Raw genomic sequence first — 22,812 nt, forward strand, 5'->3', positions numbered from 1 at the left:
ACGTGTCGGCCCGCCGTGAAACATAGACCGACTTGTTCGATTGGTCTTAACCCAACGCGCTGGAGCCGGCTCTATCGCGAGCCGAATCACGAAATTAAGTTGGCACGGACGCGTTTCGGCAGGCGGCCGAAAATAATTCAAGGCATTGAAAGGAACGGGCTTTTGTCACGAGACGCAGAAAAACGTGCGCGGTCCATCGGCTTATTTACGATTACTTTACGCGAAATTAATCAGAATAGACGGAAGACGCACACGGTAACGATCCCTTGTTCCGCAGTATTCGCTGACTTAGCTCGCGGTATCAACGTCGTCTCTCCCGTCTCTCTTAACGTCGCTCCTGTCTCCTTTTCTCTTCGTTTCGCGATACGGGCGAGGTGGAGGAGAAGCTGAGATTCCATGGCTTGCCCGCCCACGATTACGCGTTCAGCGGACGCGGATCTCCGGCGCGGTTTGAAAGAATGGTTGAAGGGGAGGAAGGGAGGAAACGCCGACGCCGCGTGGTGCAGAGTCATTTAATTCGGGTACACCCCGTGAACGCGGCATCGCACCGCGGGCAATAGTGGGGCGCCAGTTGCCTAGCGACCTACCCCGGGAAGCCCTGTAGTCCTCTTCGGGCACACTTTGTTTGCCATAGCCCCGAAAACACAAAGCTTTTACGTGCCCGTATGCACGGCGATCGCGGACCGCCGCAGATAACAACGCCGGGAAGAAATGTAGGTATTACGCTGGTTGCACCGATATTCGTCTCGAACGCGAGATTCCTATCGAAATTATTATGAAGCGAGAGAGACGTAATATTAATCTAAAAATTTTGCAAAAAAAGAAAAAAAAAAAAAAATTATAATAAAAAATAAAATTAAAAAAAAATCAAGGAGTTGCAAAACTTTATTGTACTTTTGCAAATAAGTATTTAATCCTTGCGATCGATAGTAGTTCGAACATCCCACTTCCTCTAGCTCGAAAGAAAAGTTTTACCTGGAAAAATCGCATGGATAGATTCTCGATCCTCGATCCCCTGCGAGCTCGAGAGAATAAACGGAAAAGCGTGCGAAATACCGAGGCGGCTCTTTCGTCCCTTCGAATGCAAATTGTTCGTGCAGCCCACCACCGGTGGAGTACAGTTTTCCTTTCTCGCGTGCGCAAACGGCCCTTGGACGACGCAATTTCGCCCTACATTGACAGCTTGATTGCCCGCGTTATCGACGACGTTGGCGCGTCTCAAGAGTTACGGCATCCTCCCAACGATAGTTTCCGCTTTATTTCCGTCGCCAACAATACAGCGCAGGAAAAAGATATAAAGAGAAATATTTAATATCCTTTAACAAAGAAAAGTCCCTCGCCGCACGTTTCCAAGGAAATCTAAGCCACTCTGTGGCGAAAGCGTTTAACGGGCGATCTCGTTATCGAAAAGCCGCCTGTTCGACCGGCGCGGAAGAGTCTAGAGTAGGTAACGACGTGCGAACCCGAAGTCGGAGTCGCGTGGACCTCGGGCCCTGTAAATGCAGGCGATTCCTGTCGCGTGCGCTCAATGAAGACACCTCGAGTGTCTTTGCGCACAATGACAAACGCGACGCGGCGGGTATAATCCGGCGGCTCGAATGCGGCACAGAATGCATTACTCATGACGCTCTCTCGCCAGCGCTGACCCTGATTCTGAGAAAGGGATGAAGGAACGGACGGACGGGTCCTGGAATGCCGTGGCTAGCTTAAAACCCTCGGATACCTGTCCTCTTCTTACTTCTGCCCGCGTGTTCCCCGCGTTGATCTCTCGATCTCCTCTCCTCTGCCCGCCGCTTTGGTCCTCTCGCTCGAAGAGAGTTCCTCCCTCTATCTCTGTCTGCCTATCTTCTAAGCTCAAGTCTGTTTCTTCTCTTTTCGCCTTTCGCTCTCCCCTTCCGTTCTCCTTCGCCGGCTCTCGCCTCTTCCTCCTTCGTCTCTTCGTCCTTCGGTTATTCTCCTCCTCCTCGGTCCCTTGCCGCTCCGCTATCACGTTTCTCTTTCCTTAGCTTCCTGTCTTTCTTCGACGATGCGTCTTCTGTCCTTCTCTCCAAGATCGGCGTCTCTTTCTCTTCTCTTTTTTTTTCCTCTCCATCCTCTCCCGCATCCCAGATTCGGGGTTCTCATTTTGTTTACGGCCAGATGGATTTTCCGACTCGCACCCCATGAATTAGTAATAATCTGCAGCCCGTCCGTGAATCTTCTTAGGAGAAGTTAAGGTTTTCGAAGAGATAATTCCAAGTCCGCAACGAGGCTCGTTATCTCACGATGAAGCGATACGCGCTCGGAAAATGCGCTGAAAAATTCCTCAACGCCACGGGAGATTTTAGTCGGATTCGGCCAGGTGTTCCGGCAGGGAGCGAGCACTATCAGCGAACGCGAGATCCGTGGGTCGGCCAGAGGGACCGACGAGGGAACGTGTAGGTGAAACCCGACGAGAACGAACGAGGATGGAGAACCTGTCCTCTCGAGCCGAGCCTCCTCTTGAAGGAGACTTAAAGAAGGCCTTCGGGATTCGGCCCCTCGGACCTTGGCTCACGGCCATGACGAGCGCCTCGAACGCGCTCTTCTAATCGCGCTGGAATAATTTCCTAGAGCCGCCGGCGCGAACGAGAAAAATTCATTCTGTCGCAGATCGATCCTCTCGCGTGTTATTCAATTCGCAGGCTATTCCGCTTTCCGGATCTAGGAAGGTCCACCAAATACCCTGGGTTCCCTTTTTGCTTTTCGAAAAGTTATTAAGATCACTTTGTCGGCCGTGTCGCGAAAGGAAAACGGCGCCTTCCGCGCGGCGCATAGCTGGAGATCGGAAATTTCGGCCCTCGAAATAGCGCGGGGTTGTGTGGAAATGACAGCCGGCTCGGTTCGGTCGCCCCCGTCACGTCGCGCGGGGGGGAAGGCGAAGGGTGGTGCGCACGGGAATCCCAGCCACCCTCTTCCCCGTCGCCTAGGCTGCATATATCGACCCACCGACGGCGAAGCGGAGTGTGCACGACCCCTGACTCGCGCACACATGAGAAGGAGAGAGAGGAAGCGAGAGAGAAAAACAGAGAGCGAAGACTCCTTAACCCTCATCCGCGTTGTCACGGGGTAAAATTTGACGGGCCGACGGATATCGGAGCCAGGCGTTGGCCATTGCCGCTGATCGTTTATCGATCATTCCGGAGTGCAGTCGCTGATAACGCGGTTACGAGAGAGACCCGACGTAACCGATAAGTAATAATCGGGGAGAGATAAAGCTCTCGGGAGGGACGGGCGAATGTGCGTTTCTTCGATCAGGACGTACGCAGTTCTCTCTCGACGTTTTAATCGCGAGCTCTCGCCACGGAGGGGAAGAGGAGGTCGCAAATCTGTTTACCACTTCTCAAAATAGAAAGAAAAATAAAAAATTAAGAACCCTGACGGATAATCTTATTCTTCCCGCAGTTTTCCATCTCACCGCAGCCTCACCGTCGGCGTCGGCCGTCAATTAGTGATAATGGAATTAAGTTTTTCTGCCCGCGGCGTAGATAGCGATGTCCCCGAGTCCACGCGGGGCGGAAGTTAAAAAGCGAGATGACCGTCGATCGCGGCGTAATCGGACTCTGCCTGGACGAAGCCCGCGATAGTCTCGATCCCGTAACTCGCCCCTCGCCAGAGCGGGGAATAAAACAAGGGGGGGCAGCGAGAAAAGTCGAAGGTGTCAGATTTTTACGAGCACCTGTTCACCATTTTTCCCTCCGCGGAGGGCTCGCGTCGTCAGGTAGATACTCGTAGGGCCCCGCGTAGGGGTACCCTATCGACCTGGAAACCTGTTCTCCCTTCTCCCTCGCCCACCGCCCTCTCGGCCTCCCCGTTCCCCTTCCGCGGCCCCCGGCCGGCGCGCCGGCGGCGGCAGCAGCGATGGAAATGAAAAATTAGGCCGCTGTCGGGACCTCGCCTCCTCCGGAGCACCGTTTGTTCCCGTCCGTGCTTCGCGCGCCGACTTTTTCGTCACCGCCATTTATTTATCGCGCGCCGACACGTACGTACGGGGTGTTTGCGAAACACGCGGCCGGATTTTCGCGCCGGTCAGCCGCGCGATAGAAAAGAGACCCGAGGTGCCCGGCGTCGGAGAACGCCCCGTCAAAGGGCTCCCCCGAACTCGTCTCGTTTATTTGTCCGCCGTTTCCCACGAATATGCGTAACCCGAGTCGTTCGCGTAACGCGCCTCGAGTCTCGATCCTTCGGCTTTAATCGCTCGGAATTCGAGAACCTGAGCTCCCCGCACGTTTTCAAGAAAAACCCGACTCTCGTCGTGTAAATACAGAATGAGAAGTCTGGCGCAGTCTGCGCGCAGGAAAACAGTTTCTATAATCTGGAATCGTTTGAGGCTTTGTTTCATCCTATCCGACCGTAATCCGAAACCTCCGACTCGAAATTCTTAACTGTGCTCTTATCGCGAGGGCGAGAGACTTGGAGAAAGAGAAACGCGGGCCGGTCGTAGCGATTCGCGCGAGACTCTCGCCACGTGTGCTCCTCCAACGCGGCGTATACCTGCAGATTGACAGGTTATTGGCGGCTGATCGTTCCTGCACGCGTGCGGCGCGGTAACGAGGGCGAACGCGCGTAAGCGCGTATGCGTAAGCGCGCGTGCACGCATGACCGAGCGCACGCGAGGGCGCGTCAAGGATCGCGATTAACTTTGTTACTTGCCACTCGGCCGCAATACCGCGCTGATATTTTCCTTATGGAAGCGACGCGCACGCACACCAACGCGTGACGCAATGGGCGTAACCGGAAATTAATCCTGACCGAACCGGGAGGCGAGACTTTTACTTCGCTGGCGCAAATAAATCCGGTTGTGCACGAAAATACCTTCGTTCTTTTGTACTTTTTATTAACGCGCGATTCTTGTCCGTTAAAAAAAATTAAAAAAAAAAAAACCCCTTCTTGAATGCGAATTAATTAACCGAAATAAATATCTCGTTCTTAACGAGCCCGCGACGCGATCTCGCTCTTACTTCCTTTCCGCTGAGTTCTTGAAAACCGTCGGCTCGCACTCCCGGCACACTTCGAGCACAAAGCTAATGCCTTTTTTCGTTATTCATGTTTTAATGAACTCGATCCCATTGCCGCGGCTCGTTGGCGGCCGCTGGGAAAAGTGGGCCGATTCTAAAATTTACGCGACCGTAGTCCGACGATGGTGACGGACGAGGTACTGTCGCCGATGAATTAGCTGCTGAAAAATCGCGATGTTAGATCGAGAGAAAAAAGACTGGAGCCGGTTGCCGGATATATCGACTTACGACGATTGCCGCGCGCACACCCTTAGGCGCGTCACCCTGTATATCTAAGAGACTACATTATGCTTGCCGACCTGTTGCTACCCTTTCGTACTTCACGCCCTTCTACTGTTCCTTCCGATCTAATCCACCCGCCGCCACGAAATAGAGCCCTCCTCTCCCGCCCTCTCTGTCCTCGCGCGCTTTTCGTGTTCCTTCTATTCGGTTTATCGAAGCCACTCTTCATTTCGATTTAGCCCTTCGTTTTCTCCCTTTCGGTTTCGTCAACTTGGCGATTTACCGCCTTTTTCTCACTCGCTCGATCGGTCGGTCGGTCGGTCGATCTCTTTACCGCGTCTCTTTTCTCGTCTCCGCGCTCTTTGTCTCTCCCTTGTTCTTTTTAAGCTCGTCGATTTTCCTTTCCCTCAAAAGGCCGTTCTCCACTCGAGACGCTAATGACGCCGAGACATTAATAATGGAATATCGATGCCCCGACTTACAGCGACATCGACGTTTTTGACCCAATGGCAATCTCCGAACGTAATAATAAGTGATAATGTCTCGTTCACACATTTTTGCGCTGTCGATACGTAGATTTAAAGAGAAATTCAAACTGGGATTTATATATCTATTGCGAACCCACTCGAAGAATAACATAAGTTCGTAACATTAAGAATAGATGCTTCGATCAATTTTAATCTTAAGCCTTATCTTATTTTTTTTTTATTATTAATTATAAGATCTCACAAGTCATCAGTCTTCCTTTTCGTGTGTTCTGAAATCTTTTTAATTGACGGAACACCGAGAATTATTGTACAGAAAATTGTCGCGCGTCGAACAACAGCGGCCGAAAGTTCGAGGAAAGCTCGAGCTTTGCTTCAACTTTCAGCGCGGCTGAAACTGAGATCGCCCGTGCATCTGTCCGTAAGTGACAATGAGATTAATGTCGCATTTCTTTTTTTCCGATACTCTGATTGCAGCCTCGGGAGGGGGTGGTTCGATGTTGGTCCCTCCCGTGGCCCAAAGTGGGACCGGGGATCGTCCTGTGGGAGACACGGTGGCACGGGCTCAGCAGACAACCGGCCCCGCTGCGACAAACCTATGGTCTTTAGCACCTGCGCAGCCTAATCAGATTCCCAATCAGCAGTCCCAGGGCATACCACCTCTGGCCGCTACGCCTACGCCCGCTCACAATCAAGGTTCGCATTACATTACACGTATCAATCGCCGTCATTGTCTCGAGAGGCGCTGCGGCGATCCGCGGACTCTTTGCTCCGTAAAGACTGAGAAGACATATACATTTAATTACCAACAAGTACTACCGTGTCACAGTATGTGGACTATCTTCGGATTAATTTAAACCTTATGGCACAGCCGTTCTGTTTAATCCTATAATTTTTTGAAGGTCGATTCCTTAAAGCTGCTAAAGTACTGTGGCACCATAGCAATTCTTGGTGAAAATTTTTTTTTGTCTAACAATCTGACGTTTTGACCAAATTGCAGTTACATTAAATTTTTACGCGGCACCGCTCGAGAGCAATTTCTTTATTCTTTTTTTTTTTTTTCGCCGAAACACACCTCGAGACGATCGCGAAATCGTTTCACTTCAAGACGTGGTGATAAGCAGCTTTATCGTCTCGATGTCAACTCGACTTCTCCGATTTCGATCCGAGCGCTTCTTTGAGTCGCAAAAAATTTGACAAATTCAAACACTCGTGAGAATGCGAGGGTAATTAATTTTTTTAATTATATTCTTCAATAAAAAAAAATGAGATACAAAGTTTGAGTAAATTTGTGGAAGTGAAAAAGTCGTCTCACCGGCGAAAGGTATGTTTGCGATCCGATACACGTTACGTAATATTCACTATTGATCAGAGGTCGTTCACGCTTGACGTGTAATACGTTTATCACGCTTTATCAATCCGATATCTTGAATTCGGGCTGCATGCACGGCGGCTTCTCGTGCGTCGAAACGGCTTAGTTGCGTGAGCGTTAAACAGAGGAGCTAAATGTCGCCGGTTTCAGTTCCAAGTTTCGGCGCGGAGTCTCTCGTTTTCCATCTCGCGCAATAATTTTAGCGACGTCGAGACGCGACCCTTATGGAATTTTGTCAATTCGAAGGTGGAACGAGTATTTGCTTTTTTCCCTTTCAATCAAGTTTATTTCACGTTTATTTACGGTTGAACTTAATAGATTATGTTTCGCAAGGGTTTGTCGCTATAATATATTTGCTTCAACGATCACCGACAACCGTCTGTCCGCAGAAAAATTGGATAATATATTGCAATTAATTATGTTTTAACAAAATTAGTTATAAATACGAGCAGTTTATATTACGCAAAATCTCTTTCGAGACATTGCGGACGAGGTGCGACGCGAAATGCAAATACCGCCGTTGAGTTTAATAATTCTATAATGATTTACATGTGCGATGTTTGAAATGCCATACGGAAGCTGAGGACGTTAGAGAAAATCTGACTTTTAGATCCAACATGATAACAGATGCGCAAAATATTATTACAACCGCATTTATCGTTTAATCCACGCGTAACAAGGCGATTAAACTTTTGTCGCGAAGGATAAACGAGCGCAAAATATATTTTTACCTTGCACAGACGGAGTGACGAAACAAAACAAAAAAAAAAATTAAATATTAAAAAATAAAAAAGAGAAAGAAAAAGAAATTCAGATAAAACCTGAGAAAAATTAAATTCTTTCGCGTTCGTTACTTCATAGTACTCGCGCGTCCGCGGAATTCAAGAACAGAATGATCTGCTTTCTCTCATTTTTCACGATGCCGAGATAAGTACGGATGTCAATGTCACGTCTATCTTTGCACGGGCCGGTTTATCGTATTCTTTTTCCGTAATTGTACAGCCCCGTCTCGTCTTCAGTTAAAATATAATAATCGCACAAACGTTAGCCCGTTACACCGTCGTTAAGTCTTAAGTTTCTCATTAATTATTAACCGCCTGATATCTCGACGATGATGTTACAGGTGCAAATCGCTACGGACTGTACTCGTTATTCCCAGGGGGTGGCGGGGGCAGTTACGTCGCCGCCACCCCCGCCACCCCCGAGCAACCGATGCCAACACGGGCTTATCACGCGACGCACAAGGGTAAGTTTTCCATTTCCTTTCTTACGCCTTCGCTTTCTTCAGAGATACCTTTCACCGCAGCGTGTCGTCGCTTTGCAAAAAGAACGGTCCCGCAATCTCTTCTTTAACAGCTGAATAATGTATCGCGTCTTTCATAAAATTAAATTCAGAAATTTAAAAAGGATTACTAGGGATTTAACTTTATTAATTTCGAGTTAATTTCTCTTTAATAATGCTTTTTATAATGTTATCCGTGGATTTTCATAAATTGCGTGAATAAATTTCGATGGCGGATCAAAAAAGGAACTGAGAGACGCTCGATAATCGAACAAATTGATCGGAATTGTTCCTAAACTTTGTCGTTTCCGCAATGTTTCCGATCGCGAGTGGAACAATCATTTCATTCGTAATTGAAATCTCTCTGACGCGATTCCATTTTCGACAAGACGCCGAAAACGAGGATCAACGCGTTCCTACGTTCTCTTCTTCGATTTTTTTTTTCCCTTCTTCTTTCTTGAATCCGTTTCACGGAGCCGCGTTTTGGGTTACACCTCGAACAATGAGCTTTTTAAGAACTAAGACGAGGCCTACACGACGCTTGGACACGCGGCCGCGTGCGAGAATTCTATTCGCGGCGCGCACGTTTTTCTCCAACGCCGGCTTCTCAACCGAGTCCATCGCTTTAATTGCATAATTGCTCCATTGTGGGTCGCACAAGGGACTCGCGAAACCCGTGAAAAGACGAGACGTTTCTCGCGGATCCCGCCGAAAAAAGCGGCGCAAAAAGCCCAACGCCGAGCTTCCGAATCAAATCCTGCGTCGATTTCTCACCGAAGAAACCTTCGTTCCTCACAATTTTTAATTTCGTATGTTACCTTTCATGTCTTAACGCTGGTACAGAACGGACAAGTAAGTACAAACGGATTTAACTTAATGTTAATAAAAAAAAAAAAAAAATCTGCCGAGTGCAAATGCAAGTTTTTTGGAATTTGAAAGAAAAGGAAAACAGAAAAAAAAGAAGAAAGAAGAAGGAAAAATTGTGTGCTCGTTAATGGCAGCCGATTTCGTGCGTTGGCGTAGACATTGCATCGGCGGGATATTTTTCACGCACATTAAATCGCATAGGTAGATACGTATCCGCATTTAGATAAAATCAATAGTCCTAGCGATGGCGCAGCGCGCCGCCGAGGATATATCGCGCTGCCGTGCGCGTTGATAGACGCGCTTCCTCCCGAGAGTCGCGCGTTTTCCTTGCACCGGATCCCGAAAATATTAATCGTTCCACGCCATTGTGCGCGAGTCTCTCTTGGAAAAACTGCACGGTTAACTAATTATCGATGAAATACCCAATCAGTTAATTATCGGCGAAATATGGAATTTTAATTACCGGCGAAATATGGGGACTACTCGGCCGTTTTATCAATAATAAAAAGTACAGTATCCGGTATGTGAATCGCGAAAATCTGCGAATGCAGATCTACAAGAGCCACTTGATTACGTATTACAAATTGACGTAATCGTCGGAATAAAATGCTGCGAGCGGGAAAGAGGTTCGTTTTTTTATTTAATTAACGGGAAATAAAACAAAAATTAAATTTCAACTCTCGCCAAGCTCGCTTTGCCTACGCCAATCGGCGGTTGGCGTTCACATTACTCTCAAATTGAAACATGTATTTTATTTATTAAAAAAAAAAATTTATTTTTAAAATTGCGTTTCTCCGCGTGGTCGCCCACGGAAACGTACATGTGTTAATATATAAAATTAAAAGATGATCGAACGTGAAATCTCATATAGGAACGGGCTAACGTCGGACGTAGTTTTTTTTTTAATATTGTCGCAAGGAGATACGAAATATCAATTTTGAAAATGGAAATAGTTGGGATAAAACGGATGCAGGGAGTAATAATTAAATAAATTGAAAAATTAAAGGGACGAATAAACGTGAAACTTTATTTATAGAAACGGGCTAATTAACGCCGGATATAATTATTTTTATACTGCCGCAAGAAGATTCGAAAAATAGTTGAGATAAAACGAATGCAGGCAGTAATAATTAAAATAATCGGAAAAAAAAAAAAAAAAAAAATTAAAAGGATGGGTAGACGCGGAAAGCCTCATGTCTTCCGTGCGGGAAGGGAAGGAAGGCGGCGTATTGTGCGGCGTCGAGTTATCGCGCGTAAAAAAAAGTTAGACGGTTCGAAGGTTAACAAACTGTGCGCGTTACGCTCGCGCGGAACTTACGTTTGGCCGGTCGGGTCGATTAATCGGCGGCGGATTCTACAGTTTCAGAGAGCGTGTTTTCCGCGGCGGTCGGCGTCGGGGTGGGTGGCTACACCTGGGGCGCTCCCACGCCCCCGCCTGGATCGCCCTACAGCCCCGTGCCCGTGACGCAGCTGGAGCTGCTGGCGAAAAACTTCGCGAGCCTAGCACCCGCGGCTGCGACGGGCCAGCAGGCCCTCAGCCTGCAGGGTGTCGGCGTTAACGTCGCAGGCAGCCTGCATCATGCGCAGCATACGCAACATACGCAGCACACCCTCAACCTCACAGGGATCCACCACCTTCATCATGGTGAGAACGTCCGAAAAAGTTACTATACTTATCTCTAAAGGAAAGGTTGTTTACTTATTTTCTGGGGTACTTGTCCATTCATTTTTCTTTTAATTAAAAAAAATAATTTTATGTAAAAACAATTATTTTTTTACTTATTTATTATTTAATGCACGAAGATAAAATACGTGTTTGCGTAATAAATGAGTTTATCAGGAAGTTGAAGGAAACAGTCTTAAATCTGTATGAGGGAGTGGTCACTAATTGCTAGCTCGTGTCGTATCTAAATCTTGAATGTTTAGAACTAGCAATCGATAAAAAGTCACGGAGGTGATGGGCCGAGTAATATTAAAGCCCTCATTTCTATTTCGATAATCAGTCGTTGGTATTATTATAATAACACTCGGATAACTCAGTTTTACCGATTCAAAGTCGTCGGCGTAACTCGCCTTCGCGGTAAACAAAGAAGTAAATTCACATTGTGGAGTCAAGCGCGGGCAAAATCGGGGCTGAATCTTCCCGATTTTGGAGAAACGCCAGTTTGACGGATTTAATAAACCGAATTCGACGAGCGGAGAGGCGCGCAGAGAGCTAAATTGGAATCAGACCCGCCTTTAATTTCTTTCGCACTCGACAAGCGAGCTCATGTAACTCGTTACGCGAATTGCAATTTTGCCTACGTAGCGAATGAACACTTGTAACACTTCCCGCGCGCAAGAGGCAACGGGAAAAGCTCGGACAAAAAAAAAAAAAAAAAAAATTGGAAAAACCTACGAGCGAGTTTTCCCTATACTCTCCGATTACACGTTCGCGCCGCTGCGTTCCGGCATCATTTTTACGGAAGTCATTTCAATTTCAAATTATTATTGGCGCGATATCAATCGCCGCGAAAATAGCGCGGGTCGGTTCGATTCGTCACTAAAGGTCTTTCTATGTCGATGCGAGACTAATTATAAAAGACACCCAGATATTGACGCGTTCGAACGCGCAATTTATTCGGCGGAGTGCGTTAATGTAATTTTCTGTGTTTCTCGGGAAAGGTGGGCTCCATCAGAACGCGTTCTCGCCCCAGCTGTCGCTGGTAACCGGCGCCGCGCCGACGTTGACCATCAACAGTTTCTCGTCGCCCAACTCGACCAGCGGCATCGCGCCCACGACGGGCGTCCTTCTGCAGGAGTACCAGCCGCCAATAGGCGCGACCGCGGCTGCGACAGGATGTACCGTCACCGTGAACGGTTCATCCTGCCTGACCAACACCAGCAGCACGAGCAGCAGCATGATGGTGCACGGCGGCATCGGCGGCCAGACCGGCGGCCAGATCGTGCAGACCACCGGTGTGAAGAAGCGGGAGGCTTTCCTCTCGAGTCAAGGCCAACCAGTGAAGCTGGAGAACAAATCGACCAGGACGTCGTGCCTCTGCAGGAACGGGAACGGTACGACGTCCGCTTGGACTTTTCCTACGATAGAGTCGCATGCGAGTGGACGCGTCACGCTCTCAGATTAGGGCCGATACTTTGGACTGGACAGAATAATCTGGCCGGATACCTGCTCGCCACTCGGGCGATACCCAGGTATTCGGGCGTAATTGGCTCCGTTCGGGATAATGCTCTTCCGACCGCTTAGGACTTTTCCTACTTTTGTACTCGAGAATTTCTGACTGACGTGAGACAAGTTGAGGCCTTTTAGTGTTTCGTTTTACGGGTCGTCGAGGCTGCTTTAGTTTCTCGCGGTTTCTTCCAAGTTTTCCGAGATTTCATTTAAAAAAATTCTTTTTTAACAGTCGTGGAACTTTAAAATTAGAAATTTTCGACGAGCTAGAAACCAATGGCTGGCTCTCAAAGTTATTGCCGCACGCGTGACGACGGATTGCCGATCAACGAGGCCGGGTGCCTTTCGCTAACGACGTACTGGAAATTGATTGATTGCAGGGAAGACAAAGGTGGTGCACTCGGACGTGGGATGCAGCAGGACGCTACCTGTGGTTTCGTCCTGGAGCGGGCAGGATAGCAACGCCGGCAGCGGTAGTGCCAGCTTGACCGTGAAAAGGGAACCCATGGCTTCGGTGCCCTGTCAAGTCGCGGAAGTGTCCACGTCCCTCCACGCGACCACCACCTCCGTCAAGATCGAACCCGTTCCGCCCAAGTCCGAGAACGGTAAGTCGATCCCCGACGAAAACCTCGTCGTGTTCGAGAAAACACGCGTCCGATCCGTTCTGTCGTAATTGCATTTAAATTGTCCGATTAAATTACGTCACCGGCGAGTCGTCGGCACGTAGGCGCGATACGGAAGCGTTTAGAACACAAATAAGGCCCTCGAGATGAAGACATTCGGACCTTTTAACGAGGAATTGTCTGATAACAGATAATACCGGCCGAGAGAAGAATCGTCGTCGCGCTGATACGAAGGCGGCGCGACGCCTTTCTCGATAGACGCGAGTACGGGAGCCGGGAAGAAACCGCATAATCGCGCGATATGGGAACGCAAGAGCGCGGGGAGCAGGAGGCGCGAGGGGGGAGAGGAAAGAACGATGCGGGATCGCGCGAGACGAAAGACCGACCGGTTGGTTCGCGAGCGAGACGAAGGCGCGAAAGGGAGACGGAGGGAGAAAAAAAAAATAAAGGGGAGAGAGAGAGAGAGAGTGAGTGAGTGTGAAAGAGCGAGAAAATGAGAAAGAGAGCGAGAGAAAATGAGAGAGTGGCGAGCAGACAATCTCGTTAAAGTAGGAGGTGCGTGGCACGCATGGCGACGCAAACACAAGGCGTGGTTCGAAAGAGTCTCGACCCTCTCTGCGATCCTGACACATCCGCACTCCCTGATACACCACACGCTCGTGCGTGATGCCCACACGTGTTACGTCATGCGAGCGTAACGCGTGTCGTCGAAGGTGCGGAGAGAGCGAGGAAGAGAAAGAGAGAGAGAGAAACGGAAGAAAGAACCGAGGTCGGCGAGAGAAGGGAAAGGGGGTCCGAGATGGTGATTTAAATGAATGCACTTTCGAGTGAATTACCGTATTCCCGTGAAAATACATCGGCTTGAGCTCGACGAGCATAACACCCAGAAGAGAATAATGCGAAACGCACGAATGCCACGTGAAGTTGTAACCCGCCGCGAGACGTTCCCAGGACGCGACGGGAGAGTCGATAATCCGAAAGGGAGATCCAGGGGATGATAAGAACAAATACGTTTCGAGTATGAAACCAGACACCGAAGTTCGCAGATGTCACGGTTTCGTAAAGTATGAAAACCAGACACCGAAGTTCGCAGACATTACGATTTCGAAAATTGCGTTTTCTTATCTGCGATATGGTATCTACAATTTATCCGAACTGTAAATTTTAAGTCCACAATCTAATTGAAACAAGCGCGACACATGTCATATTCAAAACGCATAAAAGTGAATTAAAAAAGGAAAAGAAACAAAAAACGAGTCTACCAATATTTAATAATGAGCAAATTTCGATAGAACTGCCTTTTCAGAAATCTCATTGTTCCTCTAAAATGTCTGTTCACGACGCGTTACCTAATTTCAGATCTGAGCTGATCGAATCGATCGCGGCGGTGTCTCTCGTCGCGTTTCACGCGTGATTTCCTTAACCGTTTCAGGGATAGCCGTCTCGAACACGGGTGCCGGTGGCATACCGGTCGGCATTGCTGTGGCGAGGCAGCGATTGCAGCATCAGGAGACTTCGACGTCTATGCGCAATGTGTCCCTAAGTCATCACACGTCGCATCACGCGACCAGCTACCATCATTTTCAACCGGACAGCCTGGGTGAGTTTCCCTCGCGTTTACGAGACTCCATTCCCCGATGAATGAAATCACGCGAGCGTCTAACGCCGGAACGTTCTCATCCGCGATATGAAATCGACGTTTAATAACGTGAACGCAACACGTCGTGCTTGGAAACACGTAAGATCGCGGAGAAAGAAACGAGAAAAAAAAGGAAAAAAAAAAAAAGACGCGAACGGACGAAACATTTCAATCTCTTCGCAAAGCTGCGAACTCTCTCAGTAATCCCAGTAATTGCGCCGCGTAATTATTTATTATACGAGATCCAATAATCGCACTTTGCGCCGAACGTGATATCGAACATCTGAAGGAGTCTACTACCTAACGAAGTATTGGCTTTAAATTACGACGAACCTGTATGGTCTTGCAAACTTTTTGTTAGAAGATATTTCTTTCGAATGGACGTGCTTCCCAGTTGCGTGCGATATACACGGTGTCCAACTAAACAGCAAATTTCCTCGCAATATCGAAAGTTACAAATCTAAAACGAGTATTAGAGAGAATTCGCTTACAATTAGATTTATCGGCGTATATTCGAAAATTCATTCGTCGCACTTGAAATATCTTTAACGTCGCTCGCGTGATTATTTTCCAACTCAACCTTCCTGCTCGAAAGCTTGTCGTCGTCGATGTCAATGTCGAACGGTTTTCTGCCGCATTGTTTCGCATCTTCGGCGTAATTTATTGCGAAAAAATATCACCGCTATTATCGCCGCCGACGGCTATTATTTTCATGACGATGCTTCCTCGAAAATGACGCCTGCGACGTTGATGGAGGAGATTGCAGAGTTTCACGAAGATTCTCGAGGAAAAAGTACGGACTTTTGATCGGTGGCTTCTCTTATTAACGCGATAGAGTTATCGGTATACAAATTAATTTTTTCTTCTTCCGACGTCTCGATCTTTTAAAAGATCTCGTCTATTACTCTTCAATTTTTAATTTATTTTTTAATAATTTTATTACGGATTAAAATATTGTGCAACACTGCGAACCGTCTGCAGATATTCGTCCAACCGATGCCTTATCAGATTTTTATGTTTTACATGACCTGCCTATATTTAATCTCTCTAATTGCTAGCTTTTATGTCGATCGGGCGAGCGGGGACGGTTTCCGTTTAGAAATTCCGTTTCCTACCGTCGAGGGCTAGCTCCCCTCGGTTCCAACCGACCTTTGTATGCCCGATATGAACGAACTTGGGTCCGTTTGTAGGTTCCAGCACGGCCATGGCGGTAGGCGGCACTACCCTGCTGCACTGCGGAGGGCCTGGAGGGGAGGATCGTGCGGCCCACCTCGCTGCCATTCCCTCCGGGGCTCTCGCGCCCTCGCTGAGCCTGAATTCCACTTTGAATTCCAGCCTGAATTCCACCCTGGGCAGCATCGGCGGCGGACCGACAGCCGCGGCCGACGCGGCCGCCGCTGCCTGGCCGCCCACCCTGTGGCAGTATCCGGCTACGGCCGCCGCAGGTGAGTAATCCGTGCCTCGGCATTGTTATAAGAACAACGAGCCGATATGCGAAATCGCACCGACCTCGTCAAACCGAACGCTGCGGACGAACGAAATCTACGATCGCACGAAATCCGATTTCTCGAGGCAAGCGGCTACGCGCTGGCAGATTAAAACGCAGCAAACAGACTCCACGGCGCAGGACCAATTAATTTCACCCCCTTTGACGCATACGTGAATAATAATAATGATAACGGTGTTTTCGAGCCGCTGGGAGTTATAGTTTGAAAGGTTATTAAAAAGTATAATACCTAAGGAATTATTGACGCCGCGACGCACAGTCGAGTGGATTATAAATCTAACCGGAGACACAGTCGAAAATCGAGACGATTGGGGGAATGGCGAAATAGGAATTAGAGACTTTATGTGAAAAACGTGAGATCGCGGGAGAATCGGATATTCCTCGATATATCGATCGGGACGAAACGGTCTACGAATAAAATTTCTCTAATGCTAATTAAATCGTATTTGTTACGTGCTCGGCGCGTTTGATTATTTACCGAAGGAAAATTTAACGAAAGAGCGACGCGCGTCGTCGAGAAGCAACATATTTACCCGCGCGGGTGCAAATTAATATAATTTTCATTTTTGACGATGTAAACGAGTCGTAATCAATGAACAAAAATTCGAATTAATTAGCGTATCGCGATGTGTGCGTGCGTACGTGCGGATGCGCTCGCGTACGCCAAGTTTATCAGCGCGAGGGATTAACCGGGCCACTAACGAGCGACCCTATACAATTTTGGATCGAATTCACCCCTCGCGCTAACCTCCCAAGCCTCGCTGACCGAGTGACATTTATCCAAATAACGCTGAACTACATCACGGTCTGCAGCTCCGCGCGCGTATTTTCGCGCCGTGTAAATCATTCACACATACTTGGTTTAATTTAATTCGTCGCTCAATGGGTGCTCAGAGACGAAAATTCACGACGAAGAAGCGGCGATGTCGCCTTCTTGTAACACGCGTTTAAATGACAATAGCGATGATTATGGCTTGCCGGAAATCGCGACGCGGAAGATCTCTGGACGAGAAAAGCGGCCGAAAAAATACTTTTGTTATTACAACAAAGATTATTGGGCTGTGAATAATCAATCTGTAATATCATATAATTTTAAATAAAAATAACAATCGGCTTTTTCAGCGATGCCAACGGAGCCGGTCGGATTTCCGCAGATGGGCTCCGGGCTGCAAGGTGGATTACAGCTAGTTCGTGATCCAACGACCGGACATATTCTCCTTATTCACGCCGCAGGTAACGCGAAAACGCGGAACATTTCCTTAATTTAATATAATAATTAATACGCGCGTGACAAAAATCAACTTGGCGCTCTTTCCAACAGAACAAATGCAGCAAGCTTTGGTGTGGCCGAACTACTCGAACCATAATAGTAACGTCGCACCACCGCCGCTCTTGCTACCGCCACCGCCACCCTCGATACAACTTCTAGGTGACATCGGCGGCGCGCGATTAGTGCTGACCGAGAACAAGCGGAAACAACAAAGCGCGCTGCCGATAGTTAAGATCGAGACCGAGTGCAGCAACAGCCCAACGACCATAATCAGTACGTAAGACCGCATCAGAAAAAAATTAAACACCCACAAATATCTGAATAAAAAAAATAAAATAAAATAAAATAAAAATTCGTAGTATATATTTTTGAAAGAATTAATCGGGATCGCGACGCTTGTATCCTCCTAACCGATCTTAAATTTCGTATGCTGCTCAATTGAGACAAAATCTGAGAAAGGTTTCCGATCATTCGCAGCGTCCACCGAATCGTCGAAGACCGCGCTACAGACCATGACATCCGTGACGGGTGCTTTGGTACCGGACGCAGCTCTGGTCACCACGCTGCATTATTATCCTCAAGCGCCGGCGCTGGTACAAATCAGCCAGGCCGAGCCTACTACTACTACGCACTGCAGGTCGCAGGTAAGCAACGTCACCTTTCACCAGGTGCTGCAAGCGCGGTATGCAGCGCACAGCGCGAATTATTGCGCGACTGCCTAGCCGGCCGGCAATATCTATGCAGATAGCGATGCAAATCGGGCTTGCCCATGATTAATACAATGTGCCACAACGTTTCCACATTATGCGAATGGCTGGACCGCGCCCGGGAGTTTGACGTAATTACCGCAGCGCTCGCTTGTCCCCGCTCCCCCTTTCATTCCCGCCTGAAGGTCTCTCTCTTTGAATTTTCCTCGCGCGAGAGCAAATCTGGCGATATCTGCGCAGAACGACGAGTCTTAAAAGTTAGAGAGAGCTTTCGAGTAAAGGTGCATGTAAAAAGAGATTTTCAAGCAGTTTAATGATACAGAAGTTACCGGTAATCTTGTAATAATAATGATATTTATAAAGAGAAATATTTTTGGAGATAGATTTTCAAGATACTTTGTACTTTTGGTCTTAATAAAAATTTTTCCGAAGGCTACATCGCCGGTCTCGTGTCTGACGCCACCCCCGGAAATACCAGCGACAGTACACGCGATCGAGCCGTCGTCGTTCGGGGTGCAAGACGCCTCGAATCAGACGGACGCGCCCGAGGACACCGAGGAGAAGCACGAAGCTTTCGTGAAACAAGAACAGGGCCTGAGTCCCTGCCAAGTCGCGTCTCAACCCGCGGGGGCAAATCTAGCCGCAAACTTCGAGATCGCGCCGACGGAGAGAATTTGCAACGTCGTCAGGATCACGACGACCACGACAACGGTGAACCCGACCGTGTGCGGCATCATGACCAAGGTAGACAAGGCGGAAAACACGATCATCAACATGGCTAATTGCGCCAAGTATTCGGTGAAAGACGGAAAGGGCCTGACGAAAACGGGCGAGGCCGATTGCGCGGACGAGGAAACCTGCAAGGACGACAAGACGCCTGTCTGCGGCAGGAGCAGGTTCGGCGCGAGAATCATCGAGATCACCGAAGAGAACTGTGATAGCTTCCACGAGAACTTGGAATTCTTCGCGATGAGGAAAGACGTGGATCAACACGATCGAGAGGACATCGAGGAGAAGCCTCTGGGGCAGGAGTCTAACAGCGAGAAAGAGGTAACAATTTTCGATAACAACGTTTTTTTCCAACATTGCTTTTCGTCATATCCCGGACTTGATCTGACGTGATACTTAAAAATGTTATATTTCTTTTAGATCGAACCGAAGATCATCGATGCTTCGGAAAACGTCGAAATTCATCGTCAAGCGTGCTCTAAATTAGAATCGTCAGCGATTAACGAAGTAAAATTGAACGCGCCCGACTCGACGGAATTATCGAAGGTCAACTGCGAAAGCTGTGATAAGAACCGACCCCAAATCACCGTTAAATCTTTCGACATGCCTAACATCGATTGCGACGATCAAGAAATGCCGCAAGTGGCCATCAAGCAGGAAGCCGATGATGGATGCTACGAGGTGTGCTACGATTCTCAGTGCGAGCCGACGTCCACCAGCGAGAAGTCCAGATCTAGCTGCGAAAAGTTGCAAGAGGCGACGAAGAGGCACTCGGTGGAGAAGACTCACCACGCGGGCATCGAGAACGTGGTGGAGAAGTTGAAGAAGAACGCAGCGGCTTTGCAAGAAGCCGCGACACCTAACGTTCAAAAAATCGAAGAATCCACGGAGCGATCGAGCGTGGAGAGTGTCAAACCGCGGAGATTCTCCGAAACGCTACCGAAAAAGCTGCATCTTCTAAGATCTTGTCAAAATTCTTTGGAGAGTAGCACGACCGACACGGAGATCTCCTCCTCGCAAAGCACGATGTCGGAGCAACCAGTCAGACAGCAATCGAGACGCCACTCACCTTTAAACGACAGGCACTTGCAGACCAGCGATATGTCCAGCGAGAGTTTAATTAACGAGAATAATAACGACAGCAGGAGCAACAATAATAATATCAAGACATTCGAGGACAAGAAACTGCTGGCGAAAAACGAAAAGAATGTCTTCCATGATATTACCGCTTACGTCAAACCGAAAACTGTCTGGCGGTGCGAGGTGCAGCCGTTCGGAAAGCCTAACGTCATTCGTAAATCCGACCAGGTCGAGGATACGACTTTAGAAACGAAGTCTAAAGAGCAGAAGCAAAAGCCTACCATTGACGTGAGTGGTCTCGAGCTGCTGTCGAACAGCATCGAACAGTTGGAGCAACGAGTCGGGCAACCGGAACACTCGCAGGTGGATACGGACACCGAAAAATCGCCCATTAAAAGTAAGTTAATAAGTCCACAGAGTGAGAGTAACAATAACAACGTCGGCAGTCCTCTGGGCTTGCTCTGCGCCCTGGCTGAGCAAATTATGGAAGTAGGCGATAAGGTACCGCGGAAATTAAATCTCGAGAGTTCGGAAGAAATCTCGCAAGCCGGCAGATTGCTGCTCAATCTGGGAAGAAGCGGTTCTCTCGAGAAAGAGGAGGATAAAATCAAGTACACCGAGATCGACAATCATCCCTCCAAAAGATTCAAGATCGACGATCACGAAGAAGAAAGCGAAAACGCGTCCTTAAATTATCGTAAGAAAAATATTGAGGAATCGAAACCGGAAGTGAATGAAAAGCAGCAGGAAAATGCTCTAAAATCAAAAGAAAGCGCTGAGAATATTGATAGCTTATCTGATAAGGAGATTAGCAATATTACAGACGGAAAAGCCATTGATTCAAAAGACTATCACCACAAAACCGATGAAGATTATTATTCCGGCGCGAAAGCTGTTAAAAATCTTCAAGCTCTTTTGGACGAGGTCCCTGATAATTCACGAACTAGCGACACGTTGTACGATAAGATGACGAAAGAGGACCCGTCGGACTCGGAGAGCGAGACATTTGAATTGAAGACCTCGTGCGAACAGTCAACCAGCTGCGAGATGAGAAACAATAAGCGTAAAACGTCCGTCGACGAGAGAGACCCTCACGACTACAAAAACGCTCGGATGAAGTTGGAAGTGAAAAAGTTTATAGCCAAGAAAGGAAATCATGATAACGAGGACGACTGGCCGAGCATGAACGCCACGGAACTTGATATGAGAGTTAGGATGGCCGACATTCAGAGACAATACAGGGAAAAACAGAAGGAGCTTTCTAAGTTGATTCCGAAAAAGGACGATAAGAAGATCCCCGGCAGACCGAGGAAAAAGAGTCATTCCTCCACCAGGCAAGTAAAAATTTAAAAGTTTAGAAGTTATATGATGCATTCGTAATACATTTAATACATTTTGAGGCGTGAAACATAAAAGCATTATTCTTTAAACTAAAAAAAAATTTTTTTTAATACATATAATACAGCTAAATTTCTTCATCTTTAAAAATTAATCGGAGCATAATGATATTTACATAATAATTTTGTTTCAATTCAATTAATTCGATTATTGATTCTTTCAGTTCCGATCACGGCACGCTGTCATCGCCACTCGCCCTGGATTTGATAACCTCTCCATCGCGAATGTCGCCTTCGAGGTCACCGGAACGCGACGCACCCTCGCCGTTAGCCTCGGCGGTTCTGACCATGCAGAAATGCAACGTGAATCTCATGAAACTCGGCGAGCCTAAAAGTCATATAAAACTTTTGGATAGTATACTTAGTATCCCGATATCGGTACCGCCCGTGCCGTCGCCAGTTTCAGTGTTACCTGACATTAGTAAAGCGGTACCAGAAGATGATGAAAAAAGCACAGAAACGGTACGTAATTCAACAGTTACCTAATTTTATTTATTAGCGTATTAACTTATTAATTTATTGCTGATTAAATTAAATTTATTATTAACACGACATAGAAAATAATGGTTGCAGTTTTAGAAACGTGCTCTTCATTTTAAATTCCTGAATTCTTATTTTCTATTTTTTTTTCTTTTTTTTTTTTTAGGTGAGTTATGACACGTCATCGCCAGCACCAACTATCGCAAGCTCGTCTTCTGCTTCTAAGAAGAGGAAAGTGGGTCGACCGCGAAAACTCACGTGCACCTCCGGAAGCGTCAGACACCTAACGGAAACGATCGTTGCTAAGAAACCTAAGAGTAAAAGTTCTCTCGTGGGTTACGTGCTATCCGCAAAGAACAGGCATCTACAATCTAGCAAGGTAACTCGTCAATATTAATCTTTCCTAAAATTTTTTATACAAAAGTTTTAAATTATCGTACAAGTGTAATAAATAAAATGCCGTCTTTGCTTCCAGCAATGCATAAGTAAAACTGGCTACACCCCGTTACCGTTCAAATCAAGGGTTTCTTCTCCAAAACCGCAAGCCAAAATGCAAAAGAAACTAAAAGCAAAGCCAGCGAAGCAGACGCCGCTGCACAATAAAAACGTCATCAGCTCGATCATCGCCGAAAAAGCAAAGTTGAGTCAAGAGGTGAAGCTTGAGAAACACATCAGTAAAATAAAGCCGAAACTTAAAGCGGAAGTAAAGGTGAAAAATTGGGAGGATGACGATAACGATGTAATACAACCTGAAAACGTTCCACTTGAAGAGCCTATAGTTCAAGAACCTATCAAGGTAACGAAACTATTCCTATGTTACTTCATTGCGCTATTAGAAAACAAATAATTTAAAAACCACAATTACTAATTAATTATTAATTTTTAAATTTAATTACTAATTAATTAATCAATAAAACAACTATTGCTTAATCATAAATCTTGCT

The 22,812-nt window shown here is 47.3% G+C and overlaps 1 protein-coding gene across 1 annotated transcript in view; it reads left to right on the forward strand.

The window, feature by feature from the left end:
* Positions 1-22,812, forward strand: part of Wge (winged eye) — a 46,499-nt gene that overhangs the window by 14,246 nt on the left and 9,441 nt on the right. The window contains exons 2-16 of the mRNA XM_070674309.1: positions 6,221-6,439; positions 8,239-8,361; positions 10,625-10,909; positions 11,929-12,321; positions 12,817-13,041; positions 14,492-14,659; positions 15,889-16,143; positions 17,328-17,438; positions 17,527-17,748; positions 17,953-18,119; positions 18,615-19,232; positions 19,332-21,325; positions 21,553-21,850; positions 22,035-22,247; positions 22,344-22,664. Of these exons, the coding sequence (XP_070530410.1) occupies positions 6,241-6,439; positions 8,239-8,361; positions 10,625-10,909; positions 11,929-12,321; positions 12,817-13,041; positions 14,492-14,659; positions 15,889-16,143; positions 17,328-17,438; positions 17,527-17,748; positions 17,953-18,119; positions 18,615-19,232; positions 19,332-21,325; positions 21,553-21,850; positions 22,035-22,247; positions 22,344-22,664 (5,592 nt within the window). The 5' untranslated portion in view covers positions 6,221-6,240. The remainder of the gene's footprint in view (positions 1-6,220; positions 6,440-8,238; positions 8,362-10,624; positions 10,910-11,928; positions 12,322-12,816; positions 13,042-14,491; positions 14,660-15,888; positions 16,144-17,327; positions 17,439-17,526; positions 17,749-17,952; positions 18,120-18,614; positions 19,233-19,331; positions 21,326-21,552; positions 21,851-22,034; positions 22,248-22,343; positions 22,665-22,812) is intronic.

This window comes from Cardiocondyla obscurior, linkage group LG02, assembly GCF_019399895.1.
Source record: "Cardiocondyla obscurior isolate alpha-2009 linkage group LG02, Cobs3.1, whole genome shotgun sequence".
NCBI lineage: Eukaryota > Metazoa > Arthropoda > Insecta > Hymenoptera > Formicidae > Cardiocondyla > Cardiocondyla obscurior.